The sequence below is a fragment of the Meles meles genome, chromosome 12 (assembly GCF_922984935.1).
Source record: "Meles meles chromosome 12, mMelMel3.1 paternal haplotype, whole genome shotgun sequence".
Classification (NCBI taxonomy): Eukaryota; Metazoa; Chordata; class Mammalia; order Carnivora; family Mustelidae; genus Meles; species Meles meles.
Window position 1 is genome coordinate 48,833,996 of NC_060077.1, and position 20,671 is coordinate 48,854,666.

Consider the following 20,671-nt stretch of genomic DNA (forward strand, 5'->3'; position numbering starts at 1 on the left):
ATTTGTTCCTTGTAACTTTTAAGTAGATCAGAGAGGTTCTCTTCTATTTGTGGTTTGCTAAGATATTTATTAATCATGAATGACTTTTATTTTTTAATTTATTTCTTATTAAAGAGAGCGAGCAGGGGGAGGGGCAGAGGGAGGAGAATCTGAAGCAGACTCTGTGGTGAGCACAGAGCCCAACATGGGGCTCGATCTCATGACCTATGAAATTGTGACCTGAGCCGAAATCAGGAGTCCAACCCTCAACCAAGTGAGCCACCCAGGTGTCCCTGCTTTCTATCTATTAGGATGATGGTATGTTTTCTCCTTTTATTTACTAATGCTATTAATACAGTAAATAACATTTATGGAATCATTACATGGATCCATTGTTTCACACTCTAATCTATTCTGCATTAGTATCTTTTATACCATATCCAGAGACACGATGAAATAAATATCACATTTTGATCAAATATAACAACTTGGGTCAAACTGCTGACAAGTTAAAAGACTAGAGCTCTGAATACATGTCATAAATTAGTCTAAAAGGATAAAGAACTGATCCTGTGGAACACAGCCAAGATGACAAGAAGCCCTGTAAATATAAACTTGACTATAGCATAGTGTAGGCTAATTTTCCACAAAGCAACTCAAACCACCCCCTGCCCCCGCTCACTTGCTCGGTTGTTCGCTGTCTCCCTCCTTCCCTCCCTCTCTCTTTTCCTCTCACAAATGAGAGACAAATGAGCATAAGCAGGGGAGTGGAAAGTGAGTGGGACAAGTGGACTCTGCACTGAACATGGAGCTCAACTCAGGGCACAATCTCACCACCCCGAGATCATGACCGGAGCCCAAGTCAAGGGTCAGATGCTAAACTGACTGAGCCACCCCAGCACCTCTCTAGCTGCTTTTCTGAAGCCATCACCAAAATTACTACTGATTCAAATTATTCTTCATATCATCACAATAATTGCCCATTATAAATGCAGATTATTTATAACACAATTGAGGGCACAGGAAAGATGGATTTGAGAACATTGAATACTTTTCTATTCTGAAATGAAACTTTTTTTTTTTTTTTTTTTTTTTTTTTTTTTTTTTTAAAGATTTTATTTATTTATTTGACAGAGAGAGATACAAGTAGGCAGAGAGGCAGGCAGAGAGAGTGTGAGGGAAGCAGGCTCCCTGCCGAGCAGAGAGCCCGATGCGGGACTCGATCCCAGGACCCCGAGATCATGACCTGAGCCGAAGGCAGCGGCTCAAACCACTGAGCCACCCAGGCGCCCCTGAAATGAAACTTTTAAATTATTTATGGCATATGCTCTGTTTATTTGATCAGAAAGAACTTCATGCAAAAGAAAAACAAAACAAAACATAATTACTTTTTAAAATAGGAAGCTGTTATGTTTTCCCCATACATCTGACTGCTGACAATTTCCTAACCTGCCTACTTTTAAATAACTAAAGAATATTTTATCACATTTATAAGCCTAATAAATTGCAGTTCATTTATCACTTTAACTTTTCTGGTGAGGTCACTACCTAGAGCTGCATTCCTTTGTAATTTTTCTTAGTGACCTGCCCTGATTTCATTTTTTAACAATTTCACCTTAACTTTCTCATCTTACCATTCTGGGTTTGATTAAGATGCAACACAGAATATATGAATACAGTAGAATGTATTTGTCAAGTGCACAGTAACTACAGATTCAATGAAAGCATGCACACCAGGGCCTCCGAGCCCTGAAGAGCACTAGAGAAATGTGTCTCCCACCCCTGGCTAGGAGAGCATCTGAGCACAGTGGTTCTTACTGATATTTTAACAATTTAAGCTATTTGTAGGTTTCTCATATCAGAAGATTTCACCTGTGTTCTCACCAGACCATCAGGACGTATGATAGGTAGGCCTGCCAGGATTCCTGTTAGGGATTTCATGACCTACACAGAACTTATTAGCCCTGGACTCCCAAAGGAGTGGGCAGAAACTGCAGAAGGCAATCGGGAAAGACACTCACTCGCGGCTCGCCACATAATGTGCAATGGTATACTCCATCGGTGAGTGCGTTTGGAGGATACCTTCTGGCTTTAGTTAGTTCGTTACCTGTAACTCACTGATGTTTTCAAAATAAGCACGCACTAAGACCGTTTTGTTAGCAAGGGGCAAATACACATAAATCAGAAGTGATATGGATATTTTTCCCTGGGAGAACAATAATTGAGACCAACTGGGACCAGAATCGTGGCGCAGAAATGGAGTGAGAGTTACACAGCCTACAAGTACTAAACAAACAAAAACTATCTCGTAGAAATTAACTGTTAATAAATCCTTACCCCCAAAGTGCTTTTGACACCAGGATCTACCCTTAACCTGTAATTTGATCAGTATTTTACAAATAGCAGCAGGCACTCGAGCCACTCACTCTGTGTGCACACTCGTGCAGAGACAAGGGAGCTCCGGTGTCTGCTGCATCTCAGGAATTTGGGACAATCTCTAGGATGAAATCATCAAGGGAATAATAAGATACTAATGTTATTAGACAGTGTAAAACGGATCTGTTCGACAAAGCCTGGAGCTTAATAAAAGTCTTTGTTTAAATGTAACTAAATTGTATCAACAGGCAGGCAATATTACAGTCCACTCTTAATAAAACCAACAAGCAGATCGAATGACCAGAAACTAAAATAGCACGGGGAGGCAGAGTCATAAAACATGTATGATGAAAAGAGGAGTCCAGCATCAATAGCAAAAGGCAGTTCTGAGGAGCCTAGCTAAATTGTCAGCTAGAGGATTTATGTCCCCGAAACCATGCTTGCTAACATCGCGTTGTATGCTTTGTTCCTACAAGTACAGATGATGTTTTTCTCTTAAATGCATCAAGTTCTAACAGCAATGTAAACACAGGGCGGGAAAAACAAAGAGAAGGCGTGCTTTTCTTCATGAACCAGATGTATCTTATAAGAATTAGCAACGTAACCATTAAAGGCCATCCTACCTGTGTTTTTTGATGCCATTGGAGAGAGCATCTCCACCACCACAGTCTTTCCCTTCTGACATTCTGTGTTTTCTGCTGCTCAGGGGCTCTCCTTCCTCTTCCAAGGAGCACGCCGTTATGGCTTCCAGTCGACTCAGGGACCGCTCGGACTCGGACTCTGTGGCAGAGCAGGTTCATAGTCAATGAACTGAACTTGGGTGCGAGGCTGCAGTAACAATGGATATCTCCCCTAACGCATTAGGCTTTGAAACTTAAGCAGCCTACTTTGTCCTTTAACAATCCATCCGTTAACCACCTCCTCGGGGATTTCTGAGAACCTGCACCCAATAAGGCTGAAGTGGGTTTATGAAACAGGTATAGGCTTATATAAACTTACAGTTAAACAGATTTTACACATTACAAGAGATTTCCAGAGATTACCCAATTCTTTCAGAAATCATACTCGGTAGTTCCCCCCAAAATTTCTATTTTTACGTTCCCTCTCAAAGCATCTTAAGCATAACTTACCAACAAAGCATTCATTTTAAAATTCACGTATAAGAAAAAAGCTATAGTGGCTGTACTTGTGGGAAGTTTAAATTACAGCTGATATTGTAGACACAAAAGCAAAGGTAATTTTAAAAGCCTTCAAAAAATACTTCTTCTGCTATGACATTACTTAAATCCTCAAGAGCTAAAGCTCAAAGTGTCCATATAAAATCCAATTATCAGGCAGGCATTTTTAGGCTAGAAATACCATGTTCCTAATTGGCTATGTATTCCGGGTAGAGCCATCTGCCTGTTTGGGAATACTAAGACAACTTATTTTTATACAACACATTACAGTTTCCAGGCATGATCCCATTTGTCATCTCCTTTTCGCACTTCCAGGGTGCCTTGGTGACAGCAAGGCAGGACTACAGCTTAACCAATGTGCTGGTGGTCTCATGGTTTGTGAGTCAGATGAACCTGGATTTGAACCCAGGTCTTGTGACTCATTTAATGCTCTATAGATTTCAGCTCAATACAGCAACCTCCCCAAAACTCTACATTGTACCTACATTTCTATTAAAATATAACTCAAGGGAACTTCTAACTCCCCTACTTAAGCAGAGGACCATACATACTCAATTGTCCTCAGCTCTAGGCAAGCACTCTTACACACATTCAAGCAAACTTCCTGAAGCGAATTTATTGGCCATCTGCTTATATTACTGCTAACCTATTCAGGAAATCAAATTTGTTAGTGCTTTCTTTTCCCTCCGCAGCATTCTGTAACTCAGCCAACATTAAGGAACCTTAATTTTATCACATCAGACTAATTACAGATCTCCCTTGACTTACAATGGGGTTATATCCCAATTAACTTATCATCAGTTTAAAATATTAAGTCAAAAATGCATTTAATACATCCAACCTACCCAACATCTCAGCTTAGCCTAGCCTACTTAAATGTGCTCACATACATTAGCCGACAACTGGGCAAAATCACTGACACAAAGCCTATTTTATAATAAAGTGTTGAAAATCTCAAGTAATTTACTGAATGCTGTACTGAAAAACAAAATGGTTGTCTGGGTAGAGAATGCTTGCCAGCCTATCAGTTGTTCACCCTCATGACTACGTGGCTCTCATACCGCCCTGGCCTAGCACTAGCTCTGGGAAAGATCCAAATTCAAAGTTGGACGTATGGTTTTTAACTAAATTTGTGTTGCTCTCACATCACCATAAAATCATAAGGAAAACCATAAGATGAATCACTGCAAGGAAGGGAACACCACAGGAACAACTGTTGGACAAATACAATTGCAGGTGGGATAACACATCTTGAGCTCTGAACTCTGGACCCTCTGAATGGTGTTTCGTTACTTGGAGAAAGTCTTTCAATGCCGGTGAAGTTTTTATTTTCTGTAAATATAATTTTACGGGAATTTCCAAAAATATATCTTTGATCAGTCCTCTACCTTATAACAAAGAAACATACTTTAATGATAAATTTAAAAAGACTTATTTTTCATTGTCAGTTTTAGCAGGCAGTCATAATCTTTTATTGAAAAAAATTAAAGAAGACCTGAATAGCCAATAACAAGAACAGCTGCCCATTAAATGAAATTAGTTGTTAAAATTGCATTTATAAAAACAACTTAGTAAAACAAAAAAATGCTTTTAACAAAATGCTAAGACAAAAATAATCAGGATACCATTTTGCAACTCTAAAATACAGAGCAAAAAAATAACTTGATTCTTTTTTAAAGACAGACCAGGCTGGTTCAGAAGTACATACAGACGAGAGCAGTAAAATCACAAAAGTCTGTCAATGCACATTGAAGTAAGGGGATCAGTCAATTTTCTGGGCTACAAACATGGGTATGAGGAAAGACTATGTGGTAGAGGTGGTGCCTCGGGAAAATCTTCACAGAAAGAAGCCGGTGCTCAGGTGGAGGGAAGAGCGTGGTTCAGTGGAAGCCGCCTGAGCAAATCCTGTATCAAAGATGACAACTGGTCTGGAGCTGCAGGTGGATTTTTCACATCTACATTTTCAAATTTGTTTCATATGAAAAAAATTAAAAATTTGCAGAGTCAAACAAAACACTTTTGTCTGTATTGGTTAGTATTATTTAAGGCGCATGAGGACTTTATAATTCAGATGTCATGAAAATCAAAAAGCATTGGAGCAAAAAACTTCAGGCATTTACTAAACTGCACTAAGCACAGGACAACGTGTTTGCTATTCAACGGCTACCAATCAGAAGACCTGTGTTCACGTACAAAGGAAATTAACAAAAAGCAGGTATTTGGTAAACACCAAACGAGATACAGCAGTTAAGAACTTCTATGAAGTAAAGAAACTTTTTCCAAAACAGGACTTGAACTTAGTGAATGTAAGCTCAAGACCTACCACCTTCACCCACACTACTGCCCGCCAAGCTCACCCCTAGAGATACACCATCAGATGGCGGTACAGACGTGGGTCCTCCGTGGCTGGTGGTACAACCTGACTCCCTCTCTGCCCCCTCCTAGCCCGCCTGTCTTCCACTCTCTTTCTCCCAGTTTTTCTACCTCTCCCCTCCCCCAATCATTCCTCCCAACCACCTTCCCTCTCTACTACAAACAGGCTATCCCCACCCTTTCCCTGGAAGGCTCTACCAAAGGTCACCAATTACCTGCATACTGCAAAGTCCAATGGTCATTTTGCAATTCTTAAAGAATTATTGACTCATCCACAGTATCTGACACTGCTTCATTCATTCCTCCGCTCCCCTTATCAAGTACAGGCACTTGGAGTGGAAGAACAGTAAGATCTGGTCCCTGCCCGGGGTCTAGCAGAGGTGGACTGTTTTGTGAACACCTGAGTTCAGTGCATTTTTCTAGGTACAATATCAGAAGTTTGAATGGGGACAGTAGGCCATATAGAGGGATCAGCAGTTTTACAGAGCAAAGGACAAGTTATCTAGAAAGGACTGTGACTGATGATTAAGCCATTAGGCGACAAAATAAGAGTGGGGGTGGGTAGAGTGACAACAGAGGACTTGTTCCAAGTAAACAGCAGCAGGACCCAACACAGACAGGAATGAGGTTCTTGGGAAGATGGGAGCAGAAGACACAACAGAGGAGTGGTAGTAGGAGTGACTGCATGGAAATGAATCTGTGAATCGTTTGTGAAGCTGACTATCTAAGATAAATAAAAAGCAAGGGAGGCAGTGGGACGACGAGAATAATAAATGAAAGCAAGGAAGGAGGTAGCACCCCAATGCATGCCAAGAGGTTCTGTATCCGTGCTACGTGTCAATCACAGACTTGCCTCAGCATTCCAACTTCACAGGTAGAGCAGGAAACATGATCAACACGATTTATGGTGCTCTTGAGATAAAAACCAACCAACTGCTTAACAACAAAAGCTCATTACTTCTAATACTATCAACAGAGAGATGTCTAATATTTACAGTGTGACAAAGTTTGGATTTACTTTAACGGCAAAAGGAGGTCATTCTTAATAGACTCTGCTTTCACAGCAGTAGTCACACTAACCTATCTTCAGGAGAGCATCACAGCATAAGGAGACCCATAGTTCTAGATATATTTACATTCAAACATGTTTAGCTAAATACCGAAAACGTCACAGCCACTGTGGAGGTTTATTGAGCAAGGTAAAGCCTGCCCATAGAAGTAATCTTCAAATATATCAGGAAAGGATCTAAGCACGTCTGAGATCTTAAATCTCAATCTTAAAACTTCAGGTTTTTCAGTGTTGCCCAGACATATAAATACCAAACAAACCAAACCTATCTATCACCCACTGTTAATGGGCAATATAGTCATCTCTTGGTGTATAGCGTAAAGGGCTTGGAGGGAGTGCTTGATCCCTGCACTGTGGTGCTTACAGGGCTCTCTTATATAGTGTAAGGCCACAATACTCGTGCTTTAAAGAGGGTCTTGAAGGAGCGGGGAGTGGGAGGTTGGGGAAACAAGGTAGTAGGTATTAGGGAGGGCACATATTGCATGGAGCACTGAGTGTGGTGCAAAAACAATGAATACTGTTACGCTGAAAAGAAATAAAAAAAAAAAGAAAGAAACAAGGCAGCAGACAGGGAGTCCGTCTTCACTGTGTACGGAGCTGGGAGTTTCAGTTTCAGTCTGGGAAGATGAGAGAACTCTGGAGATGAGGGGTGGTCACGGTGGCACAACAATGTGAATGTACTCAATGCCACTGAACTGAAACAAGGTAAGTTTGATGTTATTTATACACTGCCACAATGAAAACAAAAATGAAACAAAACCCAAACAAATAAACACACAAAAACCTGTCAAGCCACAGATCTAGCCTGCCAGATGCACGAACTCTATTCTGGTCCTGTTATCTCTCACCTCAATGCCACTGAAAAAGAAACGGCACAGAAGCAAGACAGGTTGATTTTCCTGCAGATATATTTCCAAAGGCAGCAAACGAGTATGTACCTGAGAGATACATATAGAGCGATTTCAGGCAGAGCCAGTCCTTCACCATTCTATTTCCCATGGCATTTCCCCTTACACCCATATGCGCTTCTGTAATAAGTAAAGCTGCCCCAAATTTTCAGGTTACTTCATCACCCTCTGAGAAACCGGGTAAGAGAATTTATGAAACAGCCCTATGTTATTTACTGAACTTCTGATGGGCAACTAGGGAAACTGGTGCAGTGCCAAGTAATGATGAGAAAGGGAAAACCTCGTGTGGCCTTATTTGTGGCTCTTTGTTTACTCTCCACCTCATCGTAAAAGGATGGTGGCTTAATTGATAATTGCATTTTATAGAAAAACTGACGGAATAATACTTCGAAGAACAAAGACTATATTTTAGAAGATAAATTCCTTAGCTTACAGGCAAGCATTTAAATAGAAACTCTGCCTGATTATTTTCTCAAGGAAAGCAGCAATGTTAACAGAAAGTCTCTTTTAATGTGGCAAATTTCCGAAGGCCTAGATCTTGAAAGTTCTGTCCGTATTAGGACTCAGAATTATTTTGAACACAATAGCCTTTCACTTTACAATCTCTTCTTTCATATCCAAATAGTATGGAAACCAACAGCTGTGACGGGGTTAACATGACTTTAAAACATTCCTCATCACATGTTAGACATTAAAATGTACAGATTTTTGTGTATCAATCATATCTCAATAAAGCAGTTTGAAAAAAAAACTTGAGATTTAAGAGGATCATTAACTCAATCTTTCTTTTTTGAGTTTTTCCTACTACTAAAGGGCAGAGAGAAGAGGTCATGAAGTTTACAATGCAAACATGCCAACAATTCTTGTTATCCTGATCAACTTTTTTTCTTGTATGACCTTTGAAAACAAGCTTGAGAACAAACAGTACAAAGGACCAAGATGTGGAAGAACTGTGGATGAGGTCCAAATAACCTTTCCCCTGTTACTTAAGGTAACAGGAAACGCTCAGGAGATACACACATTCAATTTAATACTTTTATTGTTGGCTTCCACATACTGGGAATATTCTAAAAATGTCCAAAGTAACCCAAAGTAACCCAAGCTTAAAATATTCATGCCAAATTTTAATTTCACTTTAAGGTATAATCGTGTAAACTCAAAAATAACATGGTAAATAGAAAGAACACAAAGAAAATAAATAAAAACCAACCACATTTAAAATAAATTATAAACTAAAAGTCAGAATGGATCCAGAAAGGGCTGCCAAGAGGCTACTACAATAATTTACTAAGGAAGTGACATAAGCTTGAAACGGAACCTTGACAGCAAGCTTTAAGAGTGAGAGGTATTCTAGACATATCATCCCTGAGAGATGTCCAAGGTCAAAATCAGGCAAATGGTATAGTGTTGCTTATGACAGAGTTTCTTAAAAGTATGGGCTTGTCCCCAAGCAACTAAATCTACTCCTTTTTTCCACAACTTGCAAAATCCGCACATGTAATTGAAGATGAAGAATTCCATAAACCACAGTGTGTAAACTACTGGGAATCTTATGTGTATGCACTCTGGATGATTAAATATAGAGCATCCCAGTTAGTCCGGCAGACACCTTTAAAATTATTTTTGAGAAGGTCACATATGCATTCACTCTACAAAGAAAATAATTCTAGAACTAAGGCTCATTATAGAATAATCCATAGTTATAAAACAAAATATCTTGTTACTTCAACTTAAGAAATCAATGTTTACCAAGTATCTACCACACACCACGTAAAGAACTAGCTGATAAATTAGTGCAGGAAGATTAAGGAGACAAGACTGGTTCCCTCCAACTATTCAAAGTCCAGTAAGTAAGGTACATCCGTAAACATATACTTATACAGAGCATTTGTGGGAACAGTGGAAGAAGTCTCTTGTAACGGAACCAGGGTATATTTCCAAGCAGAGATGACATCTGAGCTGCAATGATGAAGACCAGTTTAAAGCAGAAAAGAGAGTAACAGGTACAAAGGGAATAACAAACAGCCCTCAAACCTGAAAGAACAAGTGTGTGTCCAAGAATACTCAGCAGAGCGAAGGGGAGGGTGGTGGAAGGGAAAAGATGGGGTCATCAGAGCTGAAGCTTTAAAGTGAATCAGATCACAGAGGTCGGACTTAACCTGCAGTCATCAGCATGTTTTTCTAGGGAGTGATGAGATCATTTTTATACTTTACAGATAGCTCTGATCTATCAGTGTCCCCTGGCCATTCTAACAATTACCATGAACTTGGTAGCTAAAACAACAAAAATTTAGTCCTTCTTAATTTTGGAAACCAGAAATCCAAACTCACCTACACTGGACCAAAGGCACAGTGTTGGCAGAACCACTGTACTTCTGGGGGAAGTAGGGGAGAACACATTCCTTGTGTCTTCCAGCTCGGATCTGCGTGTACTCTTGCGCCTATGGCCACATCACTCTACCCGGCAGAAGTACCCTGCTGACATTTGGGTTCCACCCAGATAGATCATCTATGATCATCTTCTCATCTCAAAATCCTTAATCACACTGGCCAAGATCATTTAAAAAAAAAAAAAAAAAAGGTTACATGTTCTCAGGATTAGAAGGTGAACCTTTCCACGGTGGCGGGGGGGGGGGGGGGGGCCACTTTTCAGCCTCCCACACCTGACAACATGCCACCTGAGTGGCGGCTGGTGGAGACAAAGGCTAGAAGCAGCCAAACCTGTTAGATGAGTACCATCCTGTTCTCTGGGGCCCAAGGGAGGGGGAGGTGAACTAAGGCACTGTCAGGGAGGACTGGGGGAGGGGCAAGCCAAAGGGAAAAAGAGGACTTCCACTTTTGTAGTTTTCACAGTGGGAAGATGATGATGCTGTTCACAGAGATGAGGAATGTAGAAGGGGGCAGAACAAGGTTCCAAAAGAGAAGAGAATCCTAAATATATCCTTATTCTCTGCAACCAACTAGTCTTCAAGTGCAATCATTTTGGCTTTAAAAATATATCCTAAAATTTCATTCACTCAAATATTTGAACTCCTAATAGATGCCAGACTCGAAGCTAGCTGCCAAGGATGCAGAGTTCCTCATGGAATACACTATCTGGTGGATGGACAGAATTGACAAAAACCAAATACTTCTACAGAATTTCAGCTATGGGAAAATGGTGCAGGGAGCCCGCAAGTGGGGATGTGATCAAGTCAATAAAGTCTACCATGGAAGGTAGCCCCTGACCCCTGAGCAAAGGTCAGAGGATATGTGTTCACTAAAGCAATAAAGGGAGAGAACTTAATCTTTCCATTCTCACTTAAATTGCTTGTATTAAAACTTGTCATCTCTCATCTAGGATACCAGAACCCTGAATCATCAGTCTTTACTCCCACAACACAAATACTCTACTAGAATGTGCACTTCTGAGTAGGGACCATGTCTTATTCTCTTTGAATTCCCAATTCTTAATATAATGCAATCATAAGAATTCTACAACGTTCACTTAAAAATATGAATCTTTATAAGACACTAATCCAATGACCCTTGAATAATTATGTTTGTTGGCTTCCCACTATCTATATGCTAAAATTCAAATTCTTCAGCAAAAAATTTATCATAAGACTCATTACCACCTGGTCCTAAATTACCTTCTTGGCTTCATCTTGTCACTACTTCTCAGCACCCTAACCACTCACCCCTGCTTTGGCCACACCATCTCATGAGGTTTCTGAAACTATTTATCTTTGCAAGTGTTGTCCTCTTACACAAAGAATATTCTACCCTGTCATATCTGTATGGAGAACTCCTTACTGACTCTTCAAAAATACTCCTCAAATGTAATGTTTTATCCAACTTTCTCAAGCAGTTAGCAGCCTCTCTGAATTTCTGTAACCCTCCTGACATACCATTTGGTAGTACTCATTAATTTGCTCAACAAATATTTATTGAGCACCCCTTTCTTTGTTTAGTGCTATCCTAGACTGTGGGAATATATCAGTGAACAAAACAAAATCCCACTTTTACTGGGGAGCCTACATTCTAATTGGAGATCAACAAACGAACGAATATTATATGAAATGCGTTTTTTTTTTTTTTTTTTTTAAAGGCAAAAGAGAGAAGGGGGTAAAAACTGATACACTGAAGGTCCTTCTGAACAGAACAATGAAGTGAGGGAACAAGTACCGTAGGTATCTGGGATAAGGTATCCAGGCAGAGGAAATAATGAAAAGCAAAGGTCTAACCAGTACAAAAAGACTGATACTATACCATGCATATTTTCAGATGACAATGCTATGAAACTTGAAGGCAATCATAAGAAAAAATTTGGAAAGACTGCAAATACAAGGAGGTTAAAGAACATACCATTAAATAATGGAATGGATTAACCAGGAAATTAAGAGAGAAATTTAAAAAATACATGGAAGCAAATGAAAATGATAACGTGACAGTCTAAAACCTTTGGGACACAGAAAAGGCAGTCACAGGAGGGAAGTACATAGCAATACAGGTCTTCCTCAAGAAGCAGGAAAATTCTCAAATACATAACCTAACCTTACACCTAAAGGAGCTGCAAAAAGAACAGCAAATAAAGACTAAAAACCAGAAGAAGGGAAATAATTAAGATCAGAGCAGAAATAAGTGATATAGAAATTAAAAAAAAAACAAAATAGTAGAATAGATCAATGAAACTAGGAGCTGGTTCTTTGAAATAATTAACAAAATTCGTAAATCCTAGCCAGACTTACCAAAAAGAAAAGAGAAAGGACCCAAATAAATAAAATCACAAATTGAAAAGGGAGAGATCATAACCAACACTGCAGAAATACAAACAATTGTGAGAGAATATTATGAACAACTATAGGCCAACAAACTGGGCAATCTGGAAGAAATGTATACAATTCCTAAAAACATATAAACTACCAAAACTGAAACAGGAAAAAATAGAAATTTGGACTGACCCAAAGCCAGCAAAGAAATTTTATCAAAAATTAACAAAAATCTCTCAAGAGTCCAGGGCCTGATGGCTTCCCAGGGGAATTCTACTAAACATTTAAATAAGAATTAATACCTATTCTTCTGAAACTGTTCAAAAAAAATTGAAATAGAAGGATAACTTCCAACCCACTCTATAAGGCCAGCATTACCTTGACTCTAAAGCCAGACAAAGACCCCACTAAAAAGGAGAATTACAGACCAATATCCCCGATAAACATGGATGCAAAAATTCCCAACAAGATACTAATCAAATCCAACAGTACATTAAAAAGGATTCTTCACTGGGACACCTGTGTGGCTCAGTCGGTTAAGCTGCTGGCTTTGGCTCAGGTCATGACCCCAGGGTCCTGGGATCAAGTCCAGTATTGCTCAGTGGAGAGCCTGCTTCTCTCTCTGCCTCTGCCTGCCACTCTGCTTATGCTCTCTCTCTCACTCTCTGACAAAGAAATAAATAAAATAAAAATCTTAAAAAAGAAAAAAGGACGACTATTCACCATGATCAAGTGGGATTTATTCCTGGGCTTCCGAGTGGTTCCATATCCACAAAGCAACTGGTATGATACACCAAATTAATAAAAGAAAGGCTAAGAACCATGTGAGAGGATCCTCCCAATAGATGCAGGAAAAGCATGTGACAAAATACAGCATCCTTTCTTGATAAAAACCCTCAAGAAAGTAGGGATAGAAGGAGCATACCTCAACATCATAGAGGCCATAATCAAAAGACCTACAGCTAATATCATCCTCAATGGGGGAAAAATTGACAGCTTTTCTCCTATGGTCAGGAACACGACACCGGTGTCCACTCTCACCACTGTTGTTCAATATAGCACCGAAAGTCCTAGCCACAGCAATCAGACAACACAAAGACATAAAAGGCATCTAAACTGGCAATGAAGAAGTCAAACCTTCACTATTCGTAGATGACATGATGCTCTGTGTAGAAAACCCAAAAGACCACCAAAAAATTGGTAGAACTGATTCATGAATACAGCAAAGTCGCAGGATATAAAATCAATGTACAGAAATCTGTTGCATTTCTATATACCAGTAATGAAGCAGAAAGAGAAATCAAGGAATCAATCCCATTTACAACTGCACCTAAAACAAGAAGACACCTAGGAATAGAGCTAACCAAGAAGGTAAAAGATCTGAGTGCTGAAAACTATAGAGCACTTATGAAAGAAATTGAAGAAGACACAAAGAAATGGAAAAATATTCCATGTCCGTGGACTGGAAGAACAAATATTGTTAAAATGTCTATGCTACCTAAAGCAGTCTACATATTCATTGCAATCCCGATGAAAATACCACCAGCATTTTTCACAGAGCAGAAACAAACAATCCTAAAATTTGTATGGAACCAGAAAATTCCTGAATAGTCAAACTAATGTTGAAAAATAAAACTAAAGCTGAAGGAATCACTATTTTGGACTTCAAGCTCTATTACAAAGCTGTCATCATCCAGACAGTATGGTACTGGCACAAGAACAGACAATAGATCACTGGAACAGAACAGAGACCCCAGAAATGCAAACGATATGGTCAACTCCCCTTCAACAAAGCAGGAAAGAATACCCAATGGAAAAAAGATGGTCTCTTCAACAAACATTAGGAAAACTGGACAGCCATAAGCAGAAAAATGAAACTGGACTGTTTTCTTACACCATACAAAAAATAAATTTGAAATGGATGAAAGACCTAAATGTGAGACAGCAAGCTAACAAAATCCTAGAGGAGAAAACAGGCAGCAACCTCTCTGACCTAGGCCACAGCAACTTCTTACAAGACATGTCTCTGGAGGCAAGGGAAACAAAAGCAAAAATGAACTATTGGGACCTCATCAAAATAAAAAGCTTCTGCACAGTGAAGGAAACAACAAAACTAAAAGGCAACCAACAGAATGGGAGAAAATATTTGCAAATGACATATCAGATAAAGAGCTAGTATCCAGAATCTATAAAGAACTTACCATACTCAACACCCAAAAAATAAATAATCCAGTTAAGAAATGGGAAGACATGAACAGAGACTCTTCATGAATTTGAGAAATTCATTGAGAGATCTGGTAGGAGACACTTTTCCAAAGACACACAAATGGCTAACAGACACATGAAAAAATGTTCAACATAACTCAGCTTCAGGGAAATACAAATCGAAAACACAATAAGGTATCACCTCACACTGGTCAGAATTGCTAAAATTAACAAGTTGGGAAATGATGGATGTTGGCAAGGATGTGGAGAAAAGGAAAGCCTCTTACACTGTTGGTGGGAATGCAAACTGGTGCAGCCACTCTAGAAAACTGTATGAAGGCTCCTCAAAAAGCTAAAAGTGGAGCTACCCTACGACCCAGTGACTGTACTACTAGATATTTACCCAAAGGATACAAAGAGTGATTTGAAGGGGCACATGCAACCCAATGTTTGTAGTAGCAATGTCCACAATAGCCAACTATGGGAAAAGCCTGGATGTCCACTGACAGATGAATAGAAAAAGAAGTGATATATACTCACACACATATATACCTACATATACACACAATGGAAAATTACTTAGCCATAAGAAGAATGAAATCTTGCCATATGCAATAATGTAGATGGAACTAGAAAGTATTATGCTAAGCGAAATAAGTCAGTTGGAGAAAGACAAATACCGTATGATTTCACTCATGTGGAATCTGAGAAACAAAACAGATGAACACAGGGGTAAGGGAAGAAAAAATAAGATAAAAGCAGAGAGGGAGGCAAACCATAAAAGACTCTTAAAAGATAGAGAACAAAATGAGGGTTGCTGGAGGGGAGTAGAGGGGATGGGTTAGATAGGTGACGGGCATTAAGAAAGGCACTTGTTATGTGTCCCAGGTGTTGTATATAATTGAGAATCATTAAATTCTACTCCTGAAACCAATACTACACTATATGTTAACTAACTTGAATCTAAGAAAAAAGAGGCCTAAGGGAGAGCATGCTTGGCAAGCTGTAGAACCAGAACTGAAGTCAGAGGGACAGAAGTGAGGAGCACAGAGGCAGACTTCGGAATGGTGGCAGAGAGTCAGATCATGTTGGGCTTTGGCTTTTATTACAGCCAAGACGCAAAGCCATTGGAGGATTCAGTGCAGAGAACTGACATGAATGGATTCATGTTTCAGAATGATCGCTGTGAATGTTGGGTTAAGAACACTTCTGGAGATAAGGCTTCAGGCAGACAGAGCCGTCAGAAAACCACTGTGACCATCCAGGCCAGAGATGGTGTGGGTGCACATCTGGGTGGTAAGATTCTCATATGGCAAGTGACCAGATTACATTTCATTATTTTATTTCATTTCATTTCATTATTTCATTTCATTTCATTTTTAAGGGGAGAGCACAAGCTGGGAGGGGAGCAGGAAGGGCAGAGGGAGAGGGAGAGAGTGAATCACAAGCAGGTTATATGCTCAGTGCAGAGCCTGTTATAGACTCAATCCCATAGCCCTGAGCCAAAACCAAGATCATACCTGAGCCAAAACCAAGAGTCAGATGCTTAACCGACTAAGCCACCCAGGTGCCCCTGATGTATTTTGAAGGTCCACCTAATGGAATTCACTGATTGACTGAAGGTGGATGTGACACACAAAAATAAAACTGTCTATGATGGAGAAGTCAAAGGTTGCCAGAGTCGAAGGTCAAAAGTCAAAGGTTGGCCAAAGCATCTGGAAAGACAGATCTTCCATCTACCAAAATGCAGTAGACTGCAAAAGGGGTAGGCTTTGAGGAGAAAGCAAGAGTTCTCTGCAGGACACTTTCAAGACATATAGGAGCTCTCTTAGACATTAAAGTGAATATGCCAAGTAGATAGATAGACATGAGTCTGAAATTCAGGGGGAAGACAAAGGCTGGAAATACAAACTTACGGATTTATCAGAATACAGACAATATTTAAAGGTACAGGACTACCATGAGGCCACTTAAGGCCATGTTGCTCAAGCTTTAATGTCCATATGAATCACCTACAGATTTGGGGAAAAATGTATTATTCTTATTCACTAGGTCTGAACAGAGGCCTTAGGTTCTACATTTCCAACAAGCTCCCAGGTGATGCTGATGCCTACCCTCAGACCATACCTGGGAGTATAAAGGCCCTAGAGATAAGTGTGGACAGAAAAAAGGTTTCTTGCCAGCCCCTGCGACACTCTAATATCAGAAGTTGGAAGGATGCAACACGACTGGCAAAGGAAACTGAGAAAGAAAATGAAGTGTGCTATTTTGGAAGCTAAGGAAAGAAAATGTTCTAAGAAGGAGGGTGTAACCAACGACTCTTAAGTGCTGGTGAGAGGTCAAGAAAGAGGCGAACCGAGAAAGAACCGCGCAGTTAGCCTAGTGCAGTGCAGTGTGACCTGCTCCAGAGCACTATGGGCAAAGAGGGTGTTCGAGACAGATGGTCAGAATGGAAAGCAATGTGGGATCAAAGGTTTTTTGTGTTTTTTTTTTTTTAATTTCACTTATTTGAGAGAGGCAGAGATAGTGACAGAGATAGAGAGAGCAGGAGAGGGAGAAGCCCACTCCCTGCTGAGCAGAGAGCCCGACATGGGGCTTGATCCCACAACTCTGGAATCATGACCTGAGCTGAAGGCAGATGCTTCACCAACTGACCAACCCAAGAGCCCCAAAGGTATTTTTATACGATTTAGCACTGTAAGGATAAGACAGCTGATGGGAACAAGAATTACCTGGGAAAGAGGAGGAGATGCACAGATATCCTTCTGTAGGTCCAGTGAGGAGTGGGGGGGATCCCAGGCACAAATGGAGGGGGTGGTTTTAATTAGGGACACAACACTCATCAATGCAAAGCAGAGAAGGCAGAACACGCACACGTATGGACACAGCCAGGTGTGTGACTGCTTCGACAGTGGAATCACGAGTCTCTTGGTGACAAAAACAATAGCCTCAGATGGCACAGGATGGAGAAAAAGGCATGAGAAGTTGTAGCTGACATAAGCATGAAAGCAGAATGTGAAAGCAATGTACTACAGATAAGGAGTAGGACTGCTGGGCTGCCAAAGGGCACAACATGGCCTTTAGCGGCCATGGGGATGCAACGAGACCCACTGGTGTGGCCCCAGATACGTCTCCAGCCTCACCTAGTCCCTTGAGGACTGAGGCTGGAAGGGGGAAGAGGGATGGTGCAGCATTCTGCCAGCTGAGTACAATGCAAGGAGAGGAAGGCAGGCAACTGATCCCGTGTTGTCCCAGGCAAGCTAGGCCTCAAAGGAGGGACAGGAGGGCACACGTGGAGTGAGGGGTGGTGTAAAGATGGGAGATGATGTGGGGCACCTGGGTGGCTCAGTTGATGAAGCATCTGCCTTCGGCTCAGGTCATGATCCCCGGGTCCTAAGATCCAGCTTCACATCAGGCTCCCTGCTCAGCAGGAGAGTCTGCTTCTCCCTCTCCTTCCCTCTCCACTCTCTCTCTCTCTCGCTCTCACTCTAAGTAAAAAAATAAAACCTTTTTTAAAAAATGGAGGTGATGTGGTACAGTCAAAACAATGTTGGGATCAAGGTTTCCTGAGAGAGTGGGTCCAAAGACAGGAGACAAGTGTCAAACCGTGGCCCATACCAAACAGAGAGGATGGTGTTGACATAGTTCCTGAGAAAGGCAAACTTGAAGGCCCAGTGTCAGAGCGAGCACCCAGGGTGGGCTGGAAGGCCGGTCCCTTGTACACTGCACTGACGCTGGCTCTCCATGCGTTCATCTATCGTCTCGGACCGACCGCGAGCCCCCCAGATGGAAGACCGGGTCTTAGCTATCTTGGTATAGCTGTGCCTAACAAAGCACGTGGCACACAGTAGGCACTCAACAGTTGTGTCTGCTTAGCGAAATCCTCTCAGTGCTAAGGACAGTACAAAATGCATGCAGCTTACAGTAAATATTTAATGGAGACATCAATTTAGTCAATAACAACATTTCAGAAAACGAAGATGGACCCAGAAGGTCAAGCCAAATCCTAAAAGATAAATTACACTCAGCAAGTTTACTGACAACACATAGAGAATATAAGTAAGCTGCTGGATAGTTGTTTAATATTACAAAACTAAAACTAGATGAAGAGCCCCTGCCACTCATCGGATTTTCTCCAGAATGTTTCCTCATGTTACAAATGGAAGGTGTTTAATGACAGCCATATTCTGTGGTACTCAATTTTCTGTCTATCACATCAATTAGTTAATATGTTTTGTACTGGGCAGTAGAGAAAATACAAAAGTTAATACGATAAGATCTCTACCCTTAAGGGACATATAGTAATAAGGAATGTATCAGTGATAGGGGTATAGAGATAAGGAAGGAATGCACAGAAAGTTACATAACCAGAAAAAGGGCAAGAATAAGGCAGTATGGCTAATTCCCAAAAAAAGGGGAGGGGGGAACAAGAGAGAAGAGAGTGCTAGGAATACAGAGGGGGGTGGTAACGCCGGGCACTAGGCAGGGGCAGACAGACAGTAAAGACAAACGGAACAGGGCCAGATAAGAAACGGACAGCTACTTCAAAAATAAACTGTAGAAGGAGACAACAGTGACCATGGTGATCTGATCCCATGTCTTCTAGATGTCAGTGGGGATGGTATCACATGTTCTCCACTAGGACCTCGAGTACTTACTGGATTAAACTCTGACATAGGTCATAACTGGTCCTGTGTTACTCTCCTCCAGAAGAAACCAAAATCGTTATATTACCTCTTTCCATTTTGAAAGTTTTGACTTAAAAAGACACGAGCACCACCCTTGGAACTGCTGAGAAATGCTAAAACTGGCTTCAATTTCATGACATAACCATCTATCGGTTTTGCCAGTCTACACTATTGGATTGTATGCATTATTCATGCACATTTCGACCAAAATAGCATTAAGAGGAAAACCTAGCAAGAAAGCCTTTCTTGAGCAACTGATCTCAACATGTTTCTAAAAAGGAAAATGAACAGACAGTAAGAAAACCAATACATTTTGAAGTTATAATATCCAAAAGGCAGGAATTTTGGTGAAATTGCTAGTTCCATCATACCAGTTCAAAACAATAATAGCCACAAAATTATTTAACTGGTAACAAATGTTTCAAAAATAATTCCTTAGAAGATGATCAGAGATTCACCAAGCCAAGTACCCTGAACTGTCCCCACCCTTGCTGCTTTTCCAGTCCCCCACACCATGCTCTCTGTGAGCAGGTCTCATAGCCCCAACTGGATTGTAAATTCCTCAAGAACAAATTTTATCTCTTAGAACCACCTCACCCCGGCTCACTCCTTGTCTGCCATCCGTCCTCTCCTACACGGAATCCACAGTGGAGCGTGCAGACTGTATGAAATCAGCAAGCACTACTGATTCTCTTGTGCTTGTATTGAATACCAATATATTTTTAGGGAGGACAGAAATACCAGTGGCATTTGTTCAAAACCTACATTCAACACTTAGAGAGGAACTCAGGGATTTAGGAAGATAGGGTAATCGTGATCATACAGAGACCACCAGTACAGTCCCGTGAAGAGGTGTCAGTGAGGGAGCACAAAACAAGAAATGATTGATTCTGCCAGGGGGAGTCAGCAAAGACTACTCCTGGGAGGAGGTAAGTTAGTGATATTTGAGAGCTCTGATAGGAGCAGAGGGTAGAATATAGAAAAAGTGGAACGGTAGGAATACAAACAAGGACCCACTCTCTTCTTCCCTAAAGTGGTTCTTTCCATTATTTCTACACTTCATTGGCTTGCAGAACAGTTTTTTCCAGAGAACCAGTTTTCCTTTCGTTTCTCTTTATATCTTGTTGCTTCAGTGTGCATGACT

At 40.7% G+C, this 20,671-nt stretch overlaps 1 protein-coding gene across 7 annotated transcripts in view; it reads right to left on the reverse strand.

The window, feature by feature from the left end:
* OSBPL1A (oxysterol binding protein like 1A) overlaps window positions 1–20,671 on the reverse strand; it is a 231,211-nt gene that overhangs the window by 74,476 nt on the left and 136,064 nt on the right. For 6 of the 7 annotated variants that reach the window (XM_046024703.1, XM_046024704.1, XM_046024708.1 and 3 more), the window contains one exon: window positions 2,979–3,135. In XM_046024703.1, coding sequence (XP_045880659.1) covers window positions 2,979–3,135 — 157 coding nt within the window. Of the gene's footprint in view, window positions 1–2,978; window positions 3,136–10,214; window positions 10,239–20,671 lie in introns of those variants that run through there. The other variant, XM_046024707.1, reaches the window with a different exon arrangement.